Source organism: Lutra lutra, chromosome 8 (assembly GCF_902655055.1).
Source record: "Lutra lutra chromosome 8, mLutLut1.2, whole genome shotgun sequence".
Taxonomy (NCBI): domain Eukaryota; kingdom Metazoa; phylum Chordata; class Mammalia; order Carnivora; family Mustelidae; genus Lutra; species Lutra lutra.
Genome location: NC_062285.1, coordinates 91,577,445 through 91,601,808, shown reverse-complemented (window position 1 = coordinate 91,601,808; position 24,364 = coordinate 91,577,445). Strand labels below are relative to the sequence as shown.

The following is a 24,364-nucleotide window of genomic DNA, read 5'->3' as shown; positions in this document are numbered from 1 at the left end:
TCATCTGAAGGGAAGGAGAATGATAGGGTAGTCCTTGGAGACATGTTGGGTGACAGGGAGTTTCCTTAAGAGTAAAGAAACTTGAATAAGTTTAAATGAAATATTGCTTCTATAAATGCTGAGTGGGAGGGTCAAATGAAAAGGAGAGGCTGAATATTGTGCAGTGAGAAGTGAAATACCAAGAGAAGGCTGAGGATGTGTAAGGCAGATGCTAAGTGAGTGGACAGAGAGATTACCTTCAGGAGAAATGACATCACTTCAGTATAATCATAGAAGGTAAGTTTTATAAAAAACTCTCCCTTCACCCAAAATGGAGCTTTCTCTTCTTGGGAAAAGGAAAAATGAGTATAGAGGAAAAAGTGACTGGATCAGTTGTCAGGATACTGAGTCCTAGCTCTGACCCAGCTATAAGGTCCTAGATAACTGAGTTGACTGTCCTGAGTTTCAGCTTCCTCACCAAAAAATAGGGGGTAGGTGATGTCTGTGCTATCAGCTTCCTGGGATAGTTTTACACATGATGTTATGTAGAAGAAAGTTTTTTTTTTTTTAACTGTTAACCTTAGTGAACCCATGAAAATGAATATTTATCTTTTGAATCTTAATGACTGAAGAAGGGCTCTGGGCTTTGGTCTGGAATGGCATCCAAATAAGGATAGTTAGGGTACCTGAGTAACAAGTTCTTGTCAGAAAAGAGAACAGGTTCTATACAAGTTTGAAGTATTTTGCAAATACTATATTTACTGAGGTAAAAGGATAAGATAGGAGAGGAAAGTAGGAGAAAGAAAAAAGTCAGTTCCTAGAAAAGAGAGCAAGGGAGCAAAATGCAGGAAAACTCAAGCCATTAAGAACAAGGGAGGATTATTTTGGAATTGGTAGAAAATAGGATTAGGGCCTATATGGATCTTAACAGAAATGCATAGAAAAACATGTTTCCCATTGTATTGGTATAATGCTTGCCAGGGACTGAATATAGCTCGTCTAGTGGTAACAACTGCTATACTCGGTTTACTTTGTGTGGGTGAAGAGACCGTCCAGGATAGTGTAGTTTCTTACAGTGAAATCAAGCACATTTCAGCTGATTACATGTTAACCACCTTCAAAGCCAGAAAGCTTAATGAATGGCCTACTATATCCACTCTAGCAGGGTGTGCATTTCTTTGTCTTGGCGCTAGTAGCTTGAGGAACAGTTGGGAGTTACGACACTCTTTATCTCCAGAGATGACCTCAAAGATCAGTGTTTCAATTTTGTGCAATCTCATTAAGCTTCTTTAATTTTTGGTGGGAAAAATATTTGAATGTACAAAAATAAAAAGCATAACAAACCCTCAGATTGTTTCTACTCAGACTATACACTTAATATAGTTTCTTAAGATAATAAAAAAGCTCAGTGTCACTACTGGGTGTTTACCCCAAAGATACAGATGTAGTGAAAAGAAGGGCCATCTGTACCCCAATGTTTATAGCAGCAATGGCCATGGTTACCAAACTGTGGAAAGAACCAAGATGCCCTTCAATGGACGAATGGATAAGGAAGATGTGGTCCATGTACACTATGGAGTATTATGCCTCCATCAGAAAGGATGAATACCCAACTTTTGTAGCAACATGGATGGGACTGGAAGAGATTATGCTGAGTGAAATAAGTCAAGCAGAGAGAGTCAATTATCATATGGTTTCACTTATTTGTGGAACATAACAAATAGCATGGAGGACATGGGGAGTTAGGAGTAGGGAGTTGGGGGAAATTGGAAGGGGAGTAGAACAATGAGAGACTATGGACTCTGAAAAACAATCTGAAGGGTTTGAAGAGGTGGGGGGGTGGGAGGTTGGGGGAACGAGGTGGTGGGTATTAGAGAGGGCACGGATTGCATGGAGCACTGGGTGTGGCACAAAAACAATGAATACTATTAGCTGAAAATAAATAAAAAAATGATTAATAAAAAAAGAAAAATAGAGAAAAAAAAAGCTCAGTGTTTTATTATTATTATTTTTAAACATTTTGTTTATTTGACAGAAAGCACAAGCAGGGGGAGCGGCAGGCAGAGGGAGAGGCTGAGCAAGGAGCCTGACATGGGCCTCCATCCCAGGAGCCTGGGATCATGACCTGATCTGAAGGCAGACACTTAAGCAACTGAGTCTCCCAGGCACCGCTCAGTGTTTTATCTTTTACGTTAGAGTCCATTTGCTTCTTTGTATTTCTAAAGAGTACTGATATCCGAAAATAGTCTATTTTCTGGGATTCTACATTGTGATACAGGTTAGGGGCAGAGGGAGAGAGAATCTCAAGCAGGCTTCATGCCCAGAGCGGAACCCGATGCAGGGCTTGATCTCACTACCCTGAGATCCCCACCTGAGCTGAAATCAAGAGCTGGATGCTTAACAACTGAGCCACCCAGGTGTCCCAGACCTTCATTTTAGAGAGTTACATTTAGTCTAGAAGAAAACAGTAGAGTCAGATTTTAACAATAGGAAAAGCTGAAAGTACATGTCAAGCTTTAATTACTCAGATGTTAAAGACAATACTAACAACAACAATAGAGATGATAGCTAGTAATTACATACTATGTATTATATGGATACACTGAATAATGTTCTAAGAGCTTTATTTATTTATTTATTTTTGAGATTTTATTTATTTATTTGACAGACAGATCACAAGTAGGCAGAGAGGCAGACAGAGAGAGGGGGGAAGCAGGATCCCCGCTGAGCAGAGAGCCCGATGCGGGGCTCGATCCCAAGACCCTGGGATCATGACCTGAGTTGAAGGTAGCGGCTTAACCCACTGAGCCACCCAGGCGCCTCTCTAAGAGCTTTAAATGTTCTAATTTATTTGTTTTTTTGTCATGCCTAAAGGTTATTTAACCATTAGTTGAATTGTGGGTTATATAATAACCCACAATTTATAGTAGTACTATAGCAATGTGTAAGAAATAAATAATGGAATATAATAATTCATGTTAATTTTTGTATATTGTATAAGATTAGGGTCCAGCTTCATTCTTTTGCATGTGGATATCCAGTTTTCCCAACATCTTTTGTTGAAGAGACTGTCTTTTCCCTCTTGAGTGGTCTTGGCACTGTTGTTGAAGACTATTTGCTCATCCTTATTTTGGGGCTCTCTATTCTCTTTCATTGATTTCTGTATCTAACTTTATGCCAGTAACACTCTGTTTTGATTACTATAGTTTTGTTATATTTTTGAAATCAAGAAGTGTGAATCCTTTAAATTTACTCTTCTTTTCAAAACCATTTCGTGTATTTAAGGTCCTTTGAGATTCCACATGAATTTGTTATGGATTTTCTTTTAAAAGTGTAATTTTACTATACTGTACATTTTACTTTACATTTTTTTCTCACTAAAATATACATTGAAGATAACTTTGTTTCCCAGAGTGGCTATGCCAGCTTGCATCCTCACCAAACTCTTTTGAGTTTACTTTTGTGTATAGTGTAAAGAAATGATTCAGTTTCATTCTTCTCAGTGTGGCTGTCCAGTTTTCCCAAAACTTGTTGAAGAGACTGTCTTTTTTCCATTGGACATTCTTTCCTGCTTTGTCAAAGATTAGTTGACTACAGAATTGAGGATCCATTTCTGGGATCTCTAATCTGTTCCATTGATCTATGTGTCTGTTTTTGGAACATCTGTGTTTTTGAGGAATAGTTTGAAAGGTTAATTACTAGAAGTAGACATATTGGATCAAAGGGTTAACAGTAGGATAGAAGTTTCACAAGGGGAAGTATTTTGTTCATTGCTATATCCCCAGAGCCTAGAACAGAACAGTACCTGGTATGTATTAGGTGTTTAATGATGATATATATACGAAATTTCTAGGATATAGATTCTTGGGCTCAGTCTCAAAAATTGAGAAGATATTTGCTAAGCAGACCATTGCAGACACTGCTCATTGGCTTAACTACTCATGCAACATCCTTCTCCCCAGCCATCTTCAAGCTATGGGTCTAGCTTGATATTCTGACCAATGACTTATAAGTGGAAAAGTGCTGCAGGGTGGGTTTATGAAAAACTTTTGCTCTCTTAATAAAAAGAAAAATTTTCAGTAGTCACACAATGAATGTTTTTCCTCATTCTTCCTGTATGGAAAATGGATATGATGCTTGAGAATTCAGTGACCATCTTGAGATGAACCAGGAGGAGGGTGAAGGTCTGCATGCTAAATAAGATAGAAAGGGCCTTGGTCTCTGCCATCGTTATTGGGCAATTGTATCAACCTTGAGATGTCAACCTCTGTACCTCTTTCTTATTTGTTTAAACAACTACTAGTTGCTTTTCTGTTATTTATTGCTAGAGGGATTCCTAGCTCATATGGAGACAGATGCCAAATATATTCTAAGTAGATAGGTCAGTGTGATGAAAAACAGGGGTTTTGAAACAACACGGGTGTTAGGTAATCTGCAAGTACAGAAAGGAATTTAACTTGGCTGGGGCGTAGGGATAAGACCAGAGAGAGAGAGAGTTAGAGCCTTTTGTGCCAGAGGGAAGAATTTGGAATTCATTCTGTAGACAACTGTGTAGAAATGACTTAGACATTGGAGAAACATGATCATCACTCTGGTAGGAAGGTGGTACACACGTTGGAGCAGAGCAATGTAGGAGACAAGAAAACCAATCAGGAGACTATTTCAGTGTTGCAGTGAGAGAAAGGAAAGGCCTAAAGTAAGGTTGAAACAGTGGGCAGAGGGGGGAAAATATGGATTTGAAGTATACTGAACATGACTTAATTACTAGTTTAATAAGGACAGGCACAGTGGAGAAAGTTATATTACTGCATTTTATCACCTCTAAGATATCATTGATATAAAGGACACCAGCATCTAAGGCACTATTTAAAGAAAAGAATCTCATCTAATTGAATTAGGATACACCACTGATTGTCAAACACATTCTGGATTCAGAGATGTGAAAAGATGTGTATCTTAGAATCACTGATAGTTGGTAATAGCTAATATTTGTAAGTGCTTTGTGCCAGGCATTGTGCTGAGAATCTTGCTTTAATTATTTCACTTAATATGCTCAAAAGTTTGTGAATTATTTCTGAGTACAGAAAAACAAAAACTCCAACTTCTTTTTATGAGCTGGGTATAACATTGATACCAGACCTGGCAAAGATAACATAGAAACTAATCTCACTCAGAACATTGACAACACGTCTTAAATGAAAAACTTGTAAGCATGATCCAACAGCACATCAAAGAAGAACTGATTTTTACATCATGATCAAGTTGGTTTCATTTCTGTAGGTGTAGGAAGAGATTTAAATCCACTCTTTATAAGGCTCAGTAAAAGAGTAATGAATGGTTAATTCCGTAATTATACGTATGTGTTATCTTTTCTTGAAAGCCAGGACCATGCTTAATATGAAAACATTGAAGCATTTACAGTAGGGAAGACAGAAGACAAAAAGGCTATTTCTACTATTCTAAGTTTGTTCTACACACCTCAGCAAATACAAATAAAGTAAAATAGAGGTATTAAGTATAAAAAGAAAAGATGAAGTGATGATTATCTGAATATGAGATAATTTATACCTGGAAAATATAAGAGAACCAACTAAGAAACTACATTAAAGAGTAAGAGAATCAGTAAGTTAGCTGGACATAAAATTAACATGCAGCCATATTTGTCATTATAGACAACATCTACCTATCAAAAATAAATCACAAAAAACCCCTGTAAGTGCACAAATTGATTCAGCAGTTACATTTCTAAGAATTCAGTCTATTGCTTTATTAACGCTTTTGCAAAATGGTGTTTTATGTTCAAGATTATTCATTGCTGTATTGTTTGTGGTAGTAAAAGACTGGAAACAGCCCAAATTACATCAATAGGCAGCTGGTTAATAAGATATGGGACATGCACACAATATAATGCCGTGAAGCTATGAAAAAAATCTCCACTGATATGGAAACACACTTAAGGTATATTATGTGAAAATAAAAAGTGAGTTTATGTTACCTTTTATGTTAACAAGGTGGAAAGAAGAGTGAATAATCATATTTGTTTGGGTATGGAGAGTTTAGAAAGTTACATAAAACACTAAGAAAAGGGACTGCCTAAAGGGGGGAGTGAGTGAGAAGCAGGTTAATCTGGAGCAAGGGTGGGAAGCCAGCTTTTCACTGTATAAAAGCTATTTTTTTTTAGGATTTATTTATTTATTTGAGAGAGAGAGAGAGTATGTGCAAGTTGCGGGGGAAGGAAGGAGGGAGAAAGAGAATCTCAAGCAGGTTTCCTGCTGAGCACGGACAGAGCAGGGCTCTGCCCGACAACATGGGATCCCACAACCCTGAGATCATGACTTGAGCTGAAATCAAGAGCCGGAAGCTCAACCAGCTGAGCCACCCAGTCTTCCCCACTGTATAGCTTTTTATATGTTCTTGTGTTTGAGTTATGTGACAGCTACCCATTTAAAAGAAAAAAAACCCCATACTGTAAACAAACAAGGAAAACAAGCTGAGTGACTTTTGAAAAGTTGGCTGAACCTTGAAAATTTTCATTTGGATTATCTGAAAAATATCTTCGGTTGCACAGTTTATAGACCCACAACAAAAACAAACTGATTTGTGCAGATTGATGACGGCACTTTGTGTAAACAGGTCACTCATTTCACCATCATTTGTTTGTCCACCTACTCTATATGGGGAGCACTGTGATTCCTGAAGCTGAAAAGCCCTGAGAGTACTTCACCTATTGAGTAACAGATGAATAAATAAATGATGACACCGTTGTGTATCAAATGTCCTAGAAGACTTAAATCTAGTGTGTTGGGGAAGTGGTAAGGGGACACCTAAGTCTGACAGAGAAAAAGCTCCTGGGGATAATTCTCATGGATCTGACTTTAGAAGGAAGAGCAGAAGTTCTTCAGATGATAGAGTAGGAAGGAGACAACACATGGGGATGTGAAGGGCATGGTCTCCCTGATGCCCTGCACACAGTCAAGTCCACCTGTGAGGAGCACAGGTGGGGGGAGCTGGGAACAGAGAAGGAGGCAGGGGCCAGAACGTGGGGATCTGGGGCTAAGCTAAAGGTCTTCACCAAAAGATTCTAAAACAGGAAGTGACACGATTGGTTGTGCGCTCCAGAACTAGCATCCTGGTAGCAATGTGGAAGACAGATTGGTGGGTATCCAAAAAAGGAAAGGACATTTGGCTGATTCCTGAGTAAGAACTAGCCAGGAAAAGATTAGAGAAAAGAAGGTTTTGAGGCAAAAGGTCTATGAGGCAAATGGTCTAGTATCTCTGAATGACAAAAGGCCTTGGAGCTCTTAAGACACTGGCAGGGAGGGGCACCTGAGTGCCTCAGTGGTTAAAGCCTGTGCCTTCACTCAGGTCATGATCTCAGGGTCCTGGAATCAAGCCCTGCATCGAGCTCTCTGCTTGGCTGGGAGCCTGCTTCCCCCTCTCTGTCTGCCTGCCTCTCTGCCTACTTGTGATCTCTTGCTCTGTCAAAGAAATAAATAAAATCTTAAAAAAAAAAAAAGACACTGGCAGGGAGCCAGTGTGAATGGAGCACAGTGCATAGGGAGGATAGTGACATGAGTTTGAAAAGGAAGGTCTGGATCATGCAAGGGTGTTGGATATTACTCCAATTGTAATGAGTAGCCAGTAAAAGCATGTAAGCAAAAGAGTGGTGTACGCTTATGGACATTAAAAAAACCATGATTCTGTGTAGGAAATGGATTTAAGAGAGCAAGAAAATGAGCAAAGAGATCAGAAAGGAGGTTCTTACAGGGTGAGAGATAATGATGTTTCAGGTAAGGATCTAGAATGGAGGGAGAAAGAGTAAATTTAGCTGATTAAGTCATGATCCTGTCATTACCAAGACAGTTCACATAGGAGGAGAGGTAAAGTAAGGAGGAGCGGCAAGAGTTAACGTGTTTGTAAGACATTCAAGTAGAAATGTGTAGAAGACATTTATATCTTTAGTAGGAACATCCCACACTGTGTTCTTACTGTAGGTGGCGTAAGTTTCAATTTCTCCCATTTTGGGCAATATTAAATTTAATCACTTGATTAAGGTGATATGTGTCAGGTTTCTGGCCTCTAAAGTTATTTTTTCCTTTATAATTAAAAAATATTTTATGTACTATCAGGCTATGTAAATGTCTTGCTTCTCATCAAAATTTCAATGCATTCATTTATTTATTTATGCCAATATGGAGTAATGGCTTCCTGTTTTATTTAATGGGTTATAATCTCTTACTGTCATTATTTGGATGCTAAATTGACCCCCATTTGGTCACTTTTTAAGCTGGTTTCTGAGTCCTCTTGACAGGTCCTCACCATTCTTTGAACAATTCTTTATTTTCAGGTCTATAATATTTCAATGAAGCTCACTTTTTAATTTCCCTTTTCCAAAACCGGGATCATCATTTCTCTAAGGACTTAGGTTTTCTTGCTGTTTTTAGAGGGTAATATTAAAAATCACAAACTGGGATGGAGGTATACCAGGCTCTCTCAGCAAACAGAGCTAGGGAATGTATGTATGCTTAGACATACATATATATGTACATACACAGTCTGATTGGCTTTCTACCCTGATACCTTCTAAACTCCACAGATAGAGTATCCCATCCATAAGAACATCTTCCTCTTCTTATTCTGGCTCTGACAGCTTGAACCAGACCACCTTCCTTGGCCAACATTCTCACCCTTGTCAGGGTAGTACACCCCACTCCACTGTTACCGCTCTTTCATTCAGTGTGGCAGCCAACTTGCCTGGCTCCACCTAGTGGCACTGGACTGAATTGTTCAGGAGAGGAAGGGAAGAGGTAGCTAATTTTTACTTTTGTGACTTACTGGATTTTCCAAATGTACTTCAGTAGATATGTACTGCTTACAAAATAAAAAAAAATTAACTGTGAAACAGACACAAGCCTAGACATATCTATATAAGATTATCTTGGTAAGTTGCTATTTATTCTGTAGGGGCGAGAAAGTAAAGTTAATTTCTTCAGGGAATGCTTAATTAGTATCTAGTTAAAATAGAAAAGAAATAGTTACATGGGGTGCCTGGGTGGCTCAGTCATTAAGCGTCTGCCTTCCACTCAGGTCATGATCCCAGAGTCCTGGGATTGAGCCCCGCATGGGGCTCCCGGCTTGGCAGGAAGCCTGCTTCTCCCTCTCCACCCCTACCAGTCCTCTTCCTGCTCTCACTCTGTCTCTGTCAAATAAATAAATAAAATCTTAAAAAAAAAAAAAAGAAATAGTTACAAAAGAAAAGAGAGAAACAGGATGGTAGGTATGGCGACTTGAGGCCCAGGAAAGTGTATTTTTTTTTATTTGCTCTTTTTTTTTCCATAAAATAGGGTCAATTTCAACATATTTATTAGTTGTGGTAGGAGATCCAACAGAGAGAGAAATTTAATACAATTATTTAATAAAGTAAAATATTTAGTTAATAAATTTTAAAAAGCCTGGTGTCCCAAACACAATGGGTAAGATTATCCTCAGAGAGGAGAAGGACACATCTTCTCTGACACAGAAAGGATGGAAGACAGGATTAGTATAAGTTCTGATCTGCTTGGGATGGCAGAAAGGAAAGTTCTGGTGCTCTCAAGTGATAAATTCTGTTTTTCAGTAAAATATGGGCCAAGGTCATATATTGAGAGTAAGAAAGGAATAGTGGCCAACAGGGTTTGAAAGTTGAAATGGGTGTTTGGACTAATTGTTGAGGTCCAAAGAGAGAGAGATATAGCTAAGAATGCAGAGGCCTTCAACATCTACATGGAGTTGAAAGCTATATATATTTTTCTTTTAAAAAATAAAACTTACTTTTTTAGAGTAGTTTTAGATTCACAGCAAAATCAAAAGCCCAGAAAGTTCCTATATACCCTGCTCCCCCACATTCAGGGTCCACAAAGAACATCCTCCCCAGAGTGGTACTGCCTTTGAAAATAATGACCTTCGCTGACACATCATTATTACCCAAAGTCCATAGTTTACCTTAGGGCTCATTCTTCCTGTCCTGCATTCTATGGGTTTTGACAAATGTATAATTTATACATTTATACAATGTATACATATATACAATGTATAAATTATAGTATACAGAATAGGTCCACTGCCATAAAACTCTCTGTGCTCTGCCTACCCACCCAACTCTCTCCCTTAACCACTAGCAGTTACTGATCTTTTGCTCTCTCCAGTTACGCCTTCTCCAGAATATCCTACAGTTGGGAGTCGTACAGTATGCAGCCTTTTCACATTGGTTCCTTTTACTTAGTAATGTACCTTTAAGTTTCCTCCATGTCTTTTCACGGCTTGATAGCTTTTTCTTCTTCATACTAGATAATTTTCTATTGTCTTGATGTATCACGTTTATTTATCTATTCGCCTACTGCAGGACATCTTGGTTGCTTCCAAGTTTGGCAGTGATGAATAAAGCTTCTAGAAACATTTGTGTGCAGGTTTTTGTATGAACTTAATTTTCCAACTCATTTGGATAAATACCAAGGAGTGCAATCATTGGATTGTACAGCAAGAGTATATTTAGTTTTGTTAAGACTCTGCCAAACTGTCTTCCAAAGTGGCTGTATCGTTTTGCATGCCCATCAGCAGTAGATGAGAATTCCTTTTACCTATTCTCACCAGCATTTGGTATTTTTCAGTGTTTTGAATTTGTGTCATTCTAATAGGTGTATAACAGTATTTTATTGTTTTAATTTACATTTCTCTAGTAACATGATGTGGAGCATGTTTTCATATGTTTATTTGCTATCTATATATCTTCTTTGGTGAGGTATAGGTTTGGGTTTTTGACCTTTTTTTTTTAAGATTTTATTTATTTATTTGACAGACAGAGATCACAAGTAGGCAGAGAGGCAGAGAGAGAGGAGGAAGAGAGAGAGGAGGAAGCAGGCTCCCTGCTGAGCAGAGAGCCCGATGTGGGACTCGATCCCAGGACCCTGAGATCATGACCTGAGCTGAAGGCAGAGGCTTAACCCACTGAGCCACCCAGGCGCCCCGGTTTTCGACCATTTTTTAATGAAGTTGTTTGTTTTCTTATTAGTGAGTTTTTTTTTTAAAGATTTTATTTATTTATTTGACAGAGAGAGATCACAAGTAGGCAGAGAGGCAGGGAGAGAGAGAGGAAGGGAAGCAGGCTTCCCGCTGAGCAGCGAGCCCGATGCGGGACTCGATCCCAGGACCCTGGGATCATGACCTGAGCTGAAGGCAGCGGCTTAACCCACTGAGCCACCCAGGCGCCCCTTATTAGTGAGTTTTAAGAGTTTTAAAAAATATTTTGGATAACAGTGCTTTATCAGACATGTCTTTTATACATATTTTCTCCCAATAATTGGCTTGTCTTCTCATTCTATTGACAGCATCTTTTATAGAGCAGATTTTTAATTTAAATGAAGTCCAGCTTATCAATTGTTTCTTTCATAGATAGTGTCTCTGCTGTGTATCTAAAGTCACCAACCATACTGAAGGTTACCCAGATTTTCTCCTATGTTATCTTCTAGGTTTTGATAGTTTTGTGCTTTACATTTAGGTCTATGATATGCCTTCAATTAATTTTTGTGATGAGTGTAAGTTCTGTGCCTAGATCCTTTCCTTTCTATCCTCCCCTTCTCTTAACCTCCTTCCGTGCCCTCAGACCCAGACCCACCCACCCTTCCTTCATTCCTTCCCTCCTTCCTTCCTTTTTCTTTTCTTTTCTTTCTTTCTCTTTCTTTCTTTCTTTCTTTCTTTCTTTCTTTCTTTCTTTCTTTCTTTCTTTTTCTTCTTCTTCTTCTTCTTCTTCTTCTTCTTCTTCTTTCTTCTTTCTTTCTTTCTTTCTTTCTTTCTTTCTTTCTTTCTTTCTTCTTCCTTCTTCTTCCTTCCTTCCCTTTCTTTTTTCTTTTCCTCCCTCCCTTCTTCCTTTTCTTTCCTTCTTTCTTTCTTCACCATTGGTTGAAAAGGCTGCCCAATCTATTGTATTGCCTTTTCTACTTTTTTTTTAAAGGATTTTATTTATTTATTTGACAGAGATCACAAGTAGGCAGAGAGGCAGACAGAGAGAGAGGGAGGAGGAAGCAGGCTCCCTGCTGAGCGGAGAGCCCGATGTGGGGCTTGATCCTAGGACCCCAGGATCATGACCTGAGCCAAAGGCAGAGGCTTTAACCCACTGAGCCACCCAGGCGCCCCTGCTTTTTCTACTTTATCAAAGATCATGTGGGTCAATTTCTGGGCTCTCTATTCTATTCCATTGATCTATTTGTCTTTTCTTTCACCAATACCATACTATCTTAATTACTAAGGCTCAAAGTCGGGTAGTGGGTATCCTCCAAATTTTTTCTTTTCCTTAAATATGTACTGGGTGTTTTGCCTCCTTATATAAACTTTTGAATTAATTTGTTGGTATCCGCCAAATAACTTGCTGGAACTTGACTGGGATTGCATTAAGTGTGTTGGTCAAGTTGGAAAGACTGACAGCTTGACAATATTGAGTCTTACTATTCATGAACATGGAGTATCTCCCCATTTATTTAGTATTTTGATTTCTTTCATCAGAGTTTTATAGTTTTCCTCATCTGGGTTATATATATATTTTGTTAGATATAAACTTAAGTATTTCACTTTACCGGGGGGTGCTAATATAAGTGGTACTATGTTTTTAATTTCAAATTCCACTTCTTCATTGCTGATATATAAGAAAGCAATCGACTTTTTTATATTAACCTTGTATACTGTGACCTTGCTATAATCATTTATTAGTTCTGGGAGGGTTTTTTGTTGTTGATTCTTTCAGACATCTGCACAAGAAATCATGTTCTCTTTGAACAAAGAAAGTTTTATTTTCTTCTTTCCCACTCCATATAACTTTTATTTCCTTTTTCCCCCCCTTATTGCATTAGCTAGGACTTCCAGGATGATATTGGGAAGGAGTGGTGAGAGGGGATATCCTTCCCTTTCTTCTGATCTTAGTGGAAAAGCTCAGTGTGATGTTAGCTCTAAGTTTTTAGTAAATATTTTTTTATGAAGTTGAGGAAATTCCCCTCCATTCCTAGTTTGATGAGTTTTTAACATGATTGTGTTTGGGATTTTTTCAAATGCTTCTGCATCTATTGATTTGGCCATATGACTTTTCTCCTTTAACCTGTTCATATGATGAATAATTGATTTTCAAATATTGAACTGGCCTTGCATACCTGGGATTAATCCCATTTGATCATTGTGTATAATTCTTTCATACAATGTTGAACTTAATTTAGTAATATTTTGTTGAGGATTTTTACACCTATGCTTAAGAGACATTATTGGTCTGTAGTTTTCCTATAATGTTTTTGTCTTGTTTTGGCATTAAATTAATATTGGGTTCATAATGAATTAGGAAGTACTTCTCCTGCTTCTGTCTTCTAGAAGAAATTATAGAGAATTAGTATGATTCCTTCCTTAAATACTTGGTAGAATTCACTAGTCAACCTGTCTGGGCCTGGTGGTTTCTGTTTTGGAAGATTATTAATTATTGATTCATATTCTTTAATAGATACAGACCTATGCAAATTGTCTGTTTCTTCTTTTGTGAGTTTTTTGTGGAAGTGTCTTTTGAGGAATTGGTTTCATCTGGATTATTAAATTTATGGGTGTAGACTTGTCCATAGTATCCTTTATTATCCTTCTGATGTCCATGAGGTCTCTAGTAATGTCTCTGTTTTCATTTCTGATATTAGTAATTTGGGTCATCTATTTTTGGTTCTTAATTAGCCTCAAGAGGATTATTAATTTTATTGATCTTTTCAAAGAAGAAGCTTTTGGTTTCATTGGTTGTCTCTATTGATTTCCTCTTTTCAGTTTCACTGATTTCTGCTCTAATTGTTAATTTTTTTTTCTAATAATCACTTTGGATTTAATTTGTTTTCTTTTTCTAATTTCTTAAGATGGAAGCTTAGGTTATTGATTTTAAGTGTTTCTTTCTTTCTTTTTTTAAAAATTTTCATTCATTTATTTGACACAGAGAGAGAGATCACAAGTAGGCAGAGAGGCAGGCAGACAGAGAGGAGGAAGCAGGCTCCCTGCTGAGCAGAGAGCCTGATGCGATGCGGGGCTTGATCCCAGGACCCTGGGATCATGACCTGAGCTGAAGGCAGAGGCTTTAACCCACTGAGGCACCCAGGCGCCCTGTTTATTTCTTTCTAATATATGCGTTCAATACAATGAATTTCCCTCTAAGCACTGTTTTTGCTGCACCCCAGAAATTTAGATAAGTTGTATTTTTATTAACATTTCATAATATCAGTTCATTATATTTTAAAATTTTCTTGAGATTTCTTCTTTGACTCATGTGTTATTTAGAAATATGTTCTTAAATCTCCAAGTATTTTATTTCCAAGGTATCTTTTTATTACTGATTTCTTGTTTAATTCTATTGTGGTCTATGAGCAAACATTGTATGACTTCTATTCTTTTAAATTTGTTAAGGTGCATTTTATGGCCCAGAATGTGGTCTGTTTTGATGAATATTTCATGTGAGCTTGAGAAGAATGTGTGTTCTGCTGGCTTTGGATCAAGTAGTCTATAGATGTCAGTTATATCTGGCTGTCAGATGGTGCTGATTTTCTGCCTGCTGTAACTCCATTTCTGATAGAGGCTTGTTAACCTTTCCAACTGCTGTAGAGCCTGAATAGCCAAAGCTATCTGGAGCAAGAAGAACAAAGCAGAAGGCATCACACTTTCTGATTTCAAACTGTGTTACAGAGCTATAGCAACCAAAGAAGTATAGTACTGGTATAAAAACAGACACTTAGGTCAATGGACCAAAGAGAAGGCCCAGAAATAAACCCATATGTTTATAGTAAATTGATTTTCAACAAGGGGGACAAAAATCACAATGGGGAAAGAATAGTCTCTCTTCAATAAATGTTTTTGGGAAAACAGGATAGCTACATACAAAAGAAATTGTGCCCTTATCTTACATCATACATTAAAATCAACTCAAAATGCATTAAGACTTAAGCATAAAACTGTAAAACTCCTAAAAGAAAACATAGAGAGCAAATGACTTGGCAATGCTTTCTTGTATAAGACACTAAATGCTTAGGCAACAAAAGCAAAAATAGACAAATGGACTATATCAAACTAAAATGCTTCTGCACAGCAAAGGAAATCATTAGCAAAGTGGTAAGGTGACCTACAGAATGGAAGAGAATAATTTTTCAAATCATGTATCTGATAAAAGGTTAATATCCAAAGTATATAAGGAACTCACATGACTCAATAGCAAACCCCCCCCCCAAAAACCCTCCCCCACAAAACCCCCCAAACTACACCAAAAATAATGATTAAAAAAGGGACAAAGGACCATTTCTCCAAATAGATATTTCTCCAGAGAAGGCGTACAAATGACCTATTGGTATATGAAATGGTGTTCAACATCAGTAATCATCAGGGAAATGCAAATAAAGCCATAATAAGATAGCACCTCCCAAGTGTTAGGATAACCATTATCAAAAAGTCAAAAGATAACAAGTATTTAGAAGCGTGTGGATCAGAGGTACTCCTTGTACATTGTCAGTGGAAATGTAAATTGGTAAAGCCATTATGGGAAACAGTATGGAGGCTCTTCAAACAATTAAAAATAAAAATAGAACTACCTTAGGATACAGCAGTCCCACTTCTGGGTGTTTACCCAAAAGAATTGGAATCAGGGGGGCGCCTGGGTGGCTCAGTGGGTTAAGCCGCTGCCTTCGGCTCAGGTCGTGATCTCAGAGTCCTGGAATCGAGCCCCGCATCGGGCTCTCTGCTCGGCAGGGAGCCTGCTTCCTCCTCTCTCTCTGCCTGCCTCTCTGCCTACTTGTGATCTGTCTGTCAAATAAATAAATAAAATCTTAAAAAAAAAAAAGAATTGGAATCAGGATCTCAAAGAGATATCTGTACTTTCATGTTTATTGAAACAGTATTTATAATAACAAAGACATGGAAACAACATAAATGTCTATGGACAATATAATAAAGAAAATGTGGTATATACAGGTTGTGGATACACTTAGCTTTAAAAAAGAAGGAAATTCCACTATATGTTAATAAAAAAAGTAGAAATGAAGGAAATTCTGCCATTTGCTACTACATGGATGAACTTCGAAGACACTATGCTAAAGGAAATAAACTAGACACAGAAGAACAAAAAAATCTATTGTCTTATATCAGAAATAAAAAAACAATGGAACTCATAGAGGCAGAGGGTAGAATGGTGGTTACCAAGGGCAAGAAGAATCAGGGAGATGTTGGTTAAAGGGCATATAGTTTTACCTACACATAGTGAATAAGCTTTAGAAATCTCTATAGCATAGCGCGTATAGTTAACAACATTGTATTGTATGCGTAAAAGTTTATTTTATTTTCTTTTATTTAAATTCAATAAATTAACACATAGTGTATTATTAGTTTCAGAGGTAGAGTTCAGTGCTTTATCAGTTGCATATAACACTCAGTGCTCATTACATCATGTGCCCACCTTAATGCCATTCACTCATTTACCCCATTCCCCCACCAATGTCCTCTTCAGCAACTCTCTGTTTGTTTCCTGTAGTTAAGAGTCTATTATTGTTTTGTCTCCCTGTCTGATTTCATCTTATTTTATTTTTCCCTCCCTTCCTCTATGATCCTGTTTTGGTTCTTAAATGCCACATATCAGTGAGATCATAAGATAATTGTCTTTCTCTGATTTTTTTTTTCTCTGAATTATTTTTCTTAGCATAATACCCTCTAGTTCCATCCACATCATTGCAAATGCACATCATTTTTTTTTAAAGATTTTATTTATTTATTTGGCGGACAGAGATCACAAGTAGGCAGAGAGGCAGGCAGAGAGAGAGGAGGAAGCAGGCTCCCTGCCGAGCAGAGAGCCCGATGCGGGGCTCGATCCCAGGACCCTGGGATCATGACCTGAGCCGAAGGCAGAGGCTTTAACCCACTGAGCCACCAAGGCGCCCCTAAGATTTCATTTTTTTGATGGTTGATTAATATTCCATTGTGTGGACATTGCTGCTACAAACATTGGTGTGCAGGTGCCCTTTTGGATCACTGCATTTGTGTCTTTTGGGTAAATTCCTAGTAGTGCAATTGCTGGGTCATAGAGTAGCTCTATTTTTAATTTTTTGAGGAACCTCCATACTGTCTTCAAGAGTAGCTGCACCAACTTGCATCCCCACTGATAGTGTAAGAGGGTTCTCCTTTCTCTGCATCCTCACCAACACCTGTATTTCCTGACTTGTTAATTGTAGTCATTCTGACTGGTGTGAGGTGGTATCTCATTGTGGTTTTGATCTGTATTTCCCTGGTGCCGAGTGATGTTGAGTATTTTTTCATGTGGCTGTTGGTCATTTGGATGTCTTCTTTGCAGAAATGTCTGTTCAAGCCTTCTGCCCATTTCTTGATTGGATTATTTGTTCTTCAGTTGTTGAGTTTGATAAATTCTTTATAGATTTTGGATACTAGCCCTTTATCTGATATGTCATTTGCAAATATCTTCTCCCATTCTATCAGTTGTCTTTTGGTTTTGTTAACTGTTTCCTTTGCTGTGCAAAAGCTTTTGATCTTGATAAAATCCCAAAAGTTCATTTTTGCCCTTGCTTCCCTTGCCTTTGGTGATGTTCCTAGGAAGATGTTGCTGTGGCTGAGGTCGAAGAGGTTGCTGCCTGTGTTCTCCTCGAGGATTTTGATGGATTCCTTTCTCACATTGAGATTCTTCATCCATTTTGGAACCATATGATACTCTCCATAGATGCTGAGAAAGCATTTGACAAAGTACAGCATCCCTTCCTGATCAAAACTCTTCAAAGTGTAGGGATAGACGGCACATACCTCAATATTATCAAAGCCATCTATGAAAAGCCCACCGCAAATATCATTCTCAATGGAGAAAAACTGAAAGCTTTTCCGCTAAGGTCAGGAACACGGCAGGGATGTCCGTTATCACCACTGCTATTCAACATAGTACTAGAAGTCCTAGCCTCAGCAATCAGACAACAAAAGGAAATTAAAGGCATCCAAATCGGCAAAGAAGAGGTCAAACTATCACTCTTTGCAGATGATATGATACTATATGTGGAAAACCCAAAAGACTCCACTCCAAAACTGCTAGAACTTGTACAGGAATTCAGTAAAGTGTCAGGATATAAAATCAATGCACAGAAATCAGTTGCATTTCTCTACACCAACAACAAGACAGAACAAAGAGAAATTAAGGAGTCCATCCCATTTACAATTGCACCCAAAACTATAAGATACCTAGGAATAAACCTAACCAAAGAGACTAAGAATCTATACTCAGAAAACTATAAAGTACTCATGAAAGAAATTGAGGAAGACACAAAGAAATGGAAAAATGTTCCATGCTCCTGGATTGGAAGAATAAATATTGTGAAAATGTCTATGCTACCTAAAGCAATCTACACATTTAATGCAATTCCTATCAAAGTACCATCCATTTTTTTCAAAGAAATGGAACAAATAATCCTAAAATTTATATGGAACCAGAAAAGACCTCGAATAGCCAAAGCAATATTGAAAAAGAAAGCCATCACAATTCCGGACTTCAAGCTCTATTACAAAGCTGTCATCATCAAGACAGCATGGTACTGGCACAAAAACAGACACATAGATCAATGGAACAGAATAGAGAGCCCAGAAATGGACCCTCAACTCTATGGTCAACTCATCTTCGACAAAGCAGGAAAGAATGTCCAATGGAAAAAAGACAGCCTCTTCAATAAATGGTGTTGGGAAAATTGGACAGCCACATGCAGAAAAATGAAATTGGATCATTTCCTTACACCACACACGAAAATAGCTACAGTTGTTTCTTAATGAAATGATAAATCCCTAATGTAAAGTGTTTTTTTGTTTGTTTGTTGTTTGTTTTTTTGTTTTATTTTTGGCCGTGAAACATTTTTTCAGTAAGATGAGTACAAAATGCCGTATATTTCATCATTAACTATTTTGGAGAATATCACCATCATTCAACCTTATTATGACTTTGCTGTCTTTCTACCTAGACTATGACACTCTGAGCTACTATGTCCTTATTGGTTCATGAGCAGTCCCTGGGCTATGGAGGTAAAGGCTAAATGTGAACTGAGCAAGCCCCAGTGTTGGTCTTGTCCATACCCCGAGGCCATAATAACCCCCTCTCTTGGGCTCAGTGTCCTCTTCTGTAAAATGCATATAAAGAAATACTTATTGCTATGTAAAATTTAAGGGAATGTTCTAAAGATAAGGGGAGATAACATGTATGGACATACATTGTAACTTGACATACATATCCCTGGGAGGCCTTATTCTCACTCTGATTATGAAGATGGACTCTTTTTTTTTTTTTAAAAGATTTTATTTATTTATTTGACAGAGAGAGATCACAAGTAGGCAGAGAGGCAGGCAGAGTGAGGGGGGGAAGCAGGCTCGCCGCTGAGCAGAGAGCCTGATGTGGGGCACCATCCCAGGACCCTGGGATCACGACCTGAGCTGAAGGCAGAGGCTTTAATCCACTGAACCACCCAGGTGCCCTTTGAAGATGGACTCTTACCTGAAGTGCAAGTTATAGAGTTGAAAGTCTTTTCTTGCTCAATACCTTCAGGCTCAAGTGGAAAAAAAAAAAAAGGAGAAAAGGGATAAATGTCCAGGTTTTTGAAGGATAACCACAGGTTCATTGCTTTGCAGGGTGGGGGTTTACACTAAACAATCTTAACACCCTGCTTATCATCAAATTATGATAAATCCATTAAACTCTGAAGAACCATGGAGACCAGCAGAAGAGAAAATGAGGGATAATAAGGAAAGATAATCAAAGGTAAAAAGTATGAGAAATAAATGAATCTTAGAAGAGATGGAGAGGTCAGGAAAAGGGACTAGGTCTGAAATAATTCATAAGAAAGAGTATTTATGATAGAGACTATGGACTCTGAAAAACAACCTGAGGGTTTTGAAGGGGCTGGGGGAGGGAGGTTGGGGGAGCCAGGTGGTGGGTATTAAGGAGGGCACGTATTGCATGGAGCACTGGGTGTGGTGCAAAAACAATGAATACTGTTATGCTGAAAAGAAATAAAAAACAACAACAAAAAAAGGAAAATTCTCTATATGCTAATAGAGAAATATATCCACACACACAAAAAAGTTAGCTAAAAAAGTTTACTATAATACTTTTAGGGCAGGAAATTCCATTAGTCTTATCAGGTGGATTGTGTGGGTACAGTGTTAATTATTCTTTGTTAGTCCAAGAATATGGTCATGCTGTTTCTCACTGTTACTATTGTTACAGTCTCAGGAAAATATTGAAGTGGTTCAGACCGACTTACCTCCACCAGCAAGGTTTTGACAACCGTGTCTTTTCTCCTGATTTCAGGGACCTCAGCAATTTCATTTCCACGCAGCTCTGGGGACTGCACTGCCTCTGCACTCACTGAGAAATTCACATTCCCTAAAACAAAGAATGTGGAAAAAAAATGAGCATCCATCTTGATAGCAGTCCAAGCCATTCCTAACAGCTGAAAATGATTTTTGTTCTGTAATCATCTTGAAGGGCTGCCCTTTAGACTTACTACCAGCTGGAATAGGAAATAAAGCTGAAAAAAACTCAAGGCTAATGGACACTGAGCATTCCCGTGCCCAAGTATAGTGATTGTAGGGCCCAGGTGCAGTGGGAGTACTGGGAGGAAAACACTATGGGTAGAAATCAAAAGAAGACCTAACTTTATGGAATTATATTAATGGGAAACAAAAAAGTGAATGTGATATCAGTAGTGTTCAGATATCCACCACCCTTGTCCACTGGAGAACCTTTGGCGGAATGACACTTACCCAGAGTTTTAGGAGTCATCATCCAAAACAGGGTTTGCCGCTCATTTGCACAGATGTGATAGGATTCTTCTCGCTTCTCATTTTGGGATTGTAGGAAGGCTGGAGAAACTTTCAGTTCCACACTGACCTATCATTTGCAAGGGAGGTAGAGGGAGAGAAATTACCAGAATATGTACGGAGAGACAATGAATGTACAGAATTGGGGCCACATACGAGATGCTGCACTAAATTGGGATTTGGACAAAATGATGTCGTATAAGCTCATGTATGCTTTGAGAAGTATGAGGATGGCAATTATGCAAATCAAGGATGATTACTTACTAGGAGGGTCTGGCCTTTGCATTAGGGTAGACTGGAGAACTCTGCAGATGAAGCAGTGGGCAGGAAGGAAAAGCAGCAATGGTATATTGCCCTTGGGAGCAGGACCTACTGGTTTCTGCTTGTTGGTTCCTATCTCTCGTGTAGATTTTTTCCCTGACTTCCTTCTTTCTTACCTTTTCCCACTTCCTGCAAGTTATCACATGTCTATTATGTGCAAGACACAGCAAATTATGGGGAGTATGTAAGAAGTTCCTGACCATGAAGATATTGTGTTATGAAGGGGATGATCTATATACAAAACTGTGACAAAATTTACAAGAAAATATGTGCTGTAAGAGAAGTTACAAGCATATTGTGGGAGTTTAGAGATGGGAGACCTTGAAGAATGACCATGGAATTAAGAAAACTGAGTTTTGTGTCAGCATCAAGGATTTTCCTGGCAAAAAGCCTATCCTACAGTAGAGGATGCTGTAAGATTCAGGAAAATTTTTCAGAAATGCATGTGAGGGGGCACTTAGGTAGGTCAGTCATTAAGTGTCTGCCTTCAGTTCAGGTCATGGCCCCAGGGTCCTGGGATTGGTCCTCACATTGGGTTCCCTCCTCAGCAGGAAGCCTGCTTCTCCCTCTCCCACTGCCCCTGCTTGTGTTCCCTCTCTCGCTGTGTGTTTCTCTCTGTCAAATAAATAAATAAAATCTTAAAAAAATTCATGTGTTTTGGAGATCCATAATTTCAACCTGTAGGTCAAATATCATTGTGTTATCTTTCTGATCATGTCCTGTTTCCTTAGCACAGACAGTGCTAGTGCATAATTCCCAGAATTATCTAGTCTTGGGAACAGAATCAGGAGCTGAGGGAAAGAAGTTTTTGATTCTCTTCACTCTTATTTTTCTCACCCGGATGCATTTGGGAAGGTAGTTGAGGACAGTGGTCTTGAGTGTGAAGGCCTCTCCGTGGATCACAGAGTAGGGCAGCATTGTGAGCTCCCCAAAGAAGGGCTGGAAGGTTCAGAAGGAGGCAGGAAGAATGAGACCAAGTCCAGTGTCATTGGATAGGCAAAGGGCCCCTGCCTTTCACTCTGTGATGGTACCAGGGCCTGTTACTCCCACTTTGGCCACCCCTGATGAGCTGGGGGAAGATAGAGATGTGAAGGACAGAAAGTGAGCAGGTGAAACATCTCTTCTCAAGTGAGAATCAGTATGTGCACGTGTCCACTAGGTAATGTATTGGCAAACTGAGTTGGGAAAACAAAAGGTACTAAATGCTGCCTCTTTCCCTTATCAACATGTCTGTACTTTAAAGAAAAATATTTGAATGTGATTCAGTTTGGTTCTTAAACTTCCCTCACTGTTGTGTGGTCTCATAAACCAGCATACTTAAGGATCATGATCCAATAAGCAGACTTTAGAACTTTTCAGAAAGATTATTCTTAGAGTTGAAAATGCTGAAGAACCCACATTCCCTCACCCACAGCAAATGGAGGAGAATGAAGGTACTTACCCTACCACCACCAAATACCAGATCCATGTCTCAGGGAAATAAATCCACACTGTTTCAGAGATTGCCTCTGGACTTTGCATATTATTTGCGGACATATTATATGAGTGAAATTGAGGAATATATGGACCTGCTGCTAAACCTGCTATAAAATTAAGGGAAAATTATAATCTAGTTAAAGAAAAAGCATCCATTCATTTCATGGTGCCAATGTGAGATTTAGAAGAGCAAATTTTTTTTTATAGTGATTCTGTTTATTGAAACTGTAATTCAAATACAAACTTCCATTTTACATACTCTTGCATTAAAATGAATAAATTACTTGCTGTTAGTGAAAAAAATAACCTCACAATGCTGTGTGCTTTGTTTCTATGAATATGTGTGTCAACTAACAGAGGGGAGGAATCAGATCTATTCTTCTCTTCTTTTTTTAAAAAATTATTTTTATTAACATATAATGTATTATTTGCCCCAGGAGTACAGGTCTGTGAATCATCAGGCTTACACATTTCACAGCAGTCACCATAACACATACCCTCCCCAATGTCCATAACCCAACCACCTTCTCCCTACCCCCGACACCCTGGCAACCCTGTTCATTTATGAGATTAAGAGACTTTTATGGTTTGTCTCCCTCCCGATCCCATCTTCTTTCATTTTTTCCTTCCCTACTCCCCAACCCCCCCACCCTGGCTCTCAAATTCCTCATATCAGAGAGATCATATGATAATTGTCTTTCTCTGATTGACTTACTTCAGAAGAGCAAATTTTTAGTATTCCCACCCAGATTGTCTCCTGAGAGTTGTAGAACTTTGGAAATAACTTGTTGAGCCCTTATTCTTTGAGCAGAGAGAAGTCTTTGTTGAAGGCAGAAACGCCATGTTTCCTGGAGATACCATAATTCTATGTTGAGTGGAGACTCAATGGATAACAGGATAATAGGACAAGATAACGGATAATAGGACAAGATAACTTGGAGATGCATTTATGGTTTGTGGGAGAAATAGTGACTTCTCAAGATCAGAGTATTGTTTCCTCTATAAAAAGGATTGAGCAGAAAATGCCAAATTGTCTTTAGGCAACATGTGTTCATTTGTTTGAATTACCAATGGGGTGAACAGAATTTAATAATATCAACTCTTTGCACTATATTGAAGCTTGAAAACTCATTGTTCTCTTGATAACAAGGCTAGAGCATTAGAATTTATTCTCTTTATTTCTTGGGAAGGAGAAATGAAAAATTCAAGATGCCAAAGAGACATTTCAATTTGGTATAGCTCTATGATGGAGACAGAAATTATTTACAAAGTGAAGAGAACTAAACATGAAGCCTTTCTGGTTCTTTTTTGTTAGAAATTATCCTTAATTGAATTTGAATGAGGCTTTACATCCAAGTACTCCATCTGATATTTCAGAATTGCCTTTGTGAAAGAATATTTATAAGGAAAAACATTACCAGGCATTTCTCCTCAATATCTCTCAACTATAAAAAGCATCAATAGTAATTTCTTTATATATATATATTTTTTAAGATTTTATTTATTTATTTGTCAGAGAGAGCGAGGGAGAGAGAGCGAGCACAGGCAGACAGAATGGCAGGCAGAGGCAGAGGGAGAAGCAGGTTCCCCGACGAGCAAGGAGCCCGATGCGGGACTCGATCCCAGGACTCTGGGATCATGACCTGAGCCGAAGGCAGCTGCTTAACCAACTGAGCCACCCAGGCGTCCCAGTAATTTCTTTAAATATCATACATCT

The 24,364-nt window shown here is 38.4% G+C and overlaps 1 protein-coding gene across 1 annotated transcript; it reads right to left on the bottom strand.

Annotated features, from left to right (window-relative positions):
• Positions 1-14,541: 14,541 nt before the first annotated feature.
• Positions 14,542-24,081, bottom strand: LOC125106970 (pregnancy zone protein-like). Its single transcript, XM_047741530.1, has 7 exons — positions 23,363-24,081; positions 22,613-22,754; positions 22,009-22,240; positions 20,794-20,920; positions 20,292-20,413; positions 19,502-19,522; positions 14,542-14,637 (listed from the first exon to the last, which is right to left on the bottom strand). The coding sequence occupies exons 3-7, from the start codon at positions 22,087-22,089 to the stop codon at positions 14,542-14,544; spliced, it is 447 nt and encodes a 148-aa protein (XP_047597486.1). The 5' UTR covers positions 22,090-22,240; positions 22,613-22,754; positions 23,363-24,081.
• Positions 24,082-24,364: the final 283 nt, after the last annotated feature.

What these genes read in the sequence shown, in the direction of transcription:
- LOC125106970 (XM_047741530.1), bottom strand. Translation starts at nt 22,089, where the DNA reads ATGCTGCCCTACTCTGTGATCCACGGAGAGGCCTTCACACTCAAGACC. An exon ending in GATGACTCCTAAAACTCTGG is followed by an intron (nt 20,414 to 20,793) that starts GTAAGTGTCATT and finishes TCTTTGTTTTAG; the next exon opens with GGAATGTGAATTTCTCAGTG. An exon ending in TCAAAACCTTGCTGGTGGAG is followed by an intron (nt 19,523 to 20,291) that starts GTAAGTCGGTCT and finishes CTTGCACTTCAG; the next exon opens with GTAAGAGTCCATCTTCAAAG.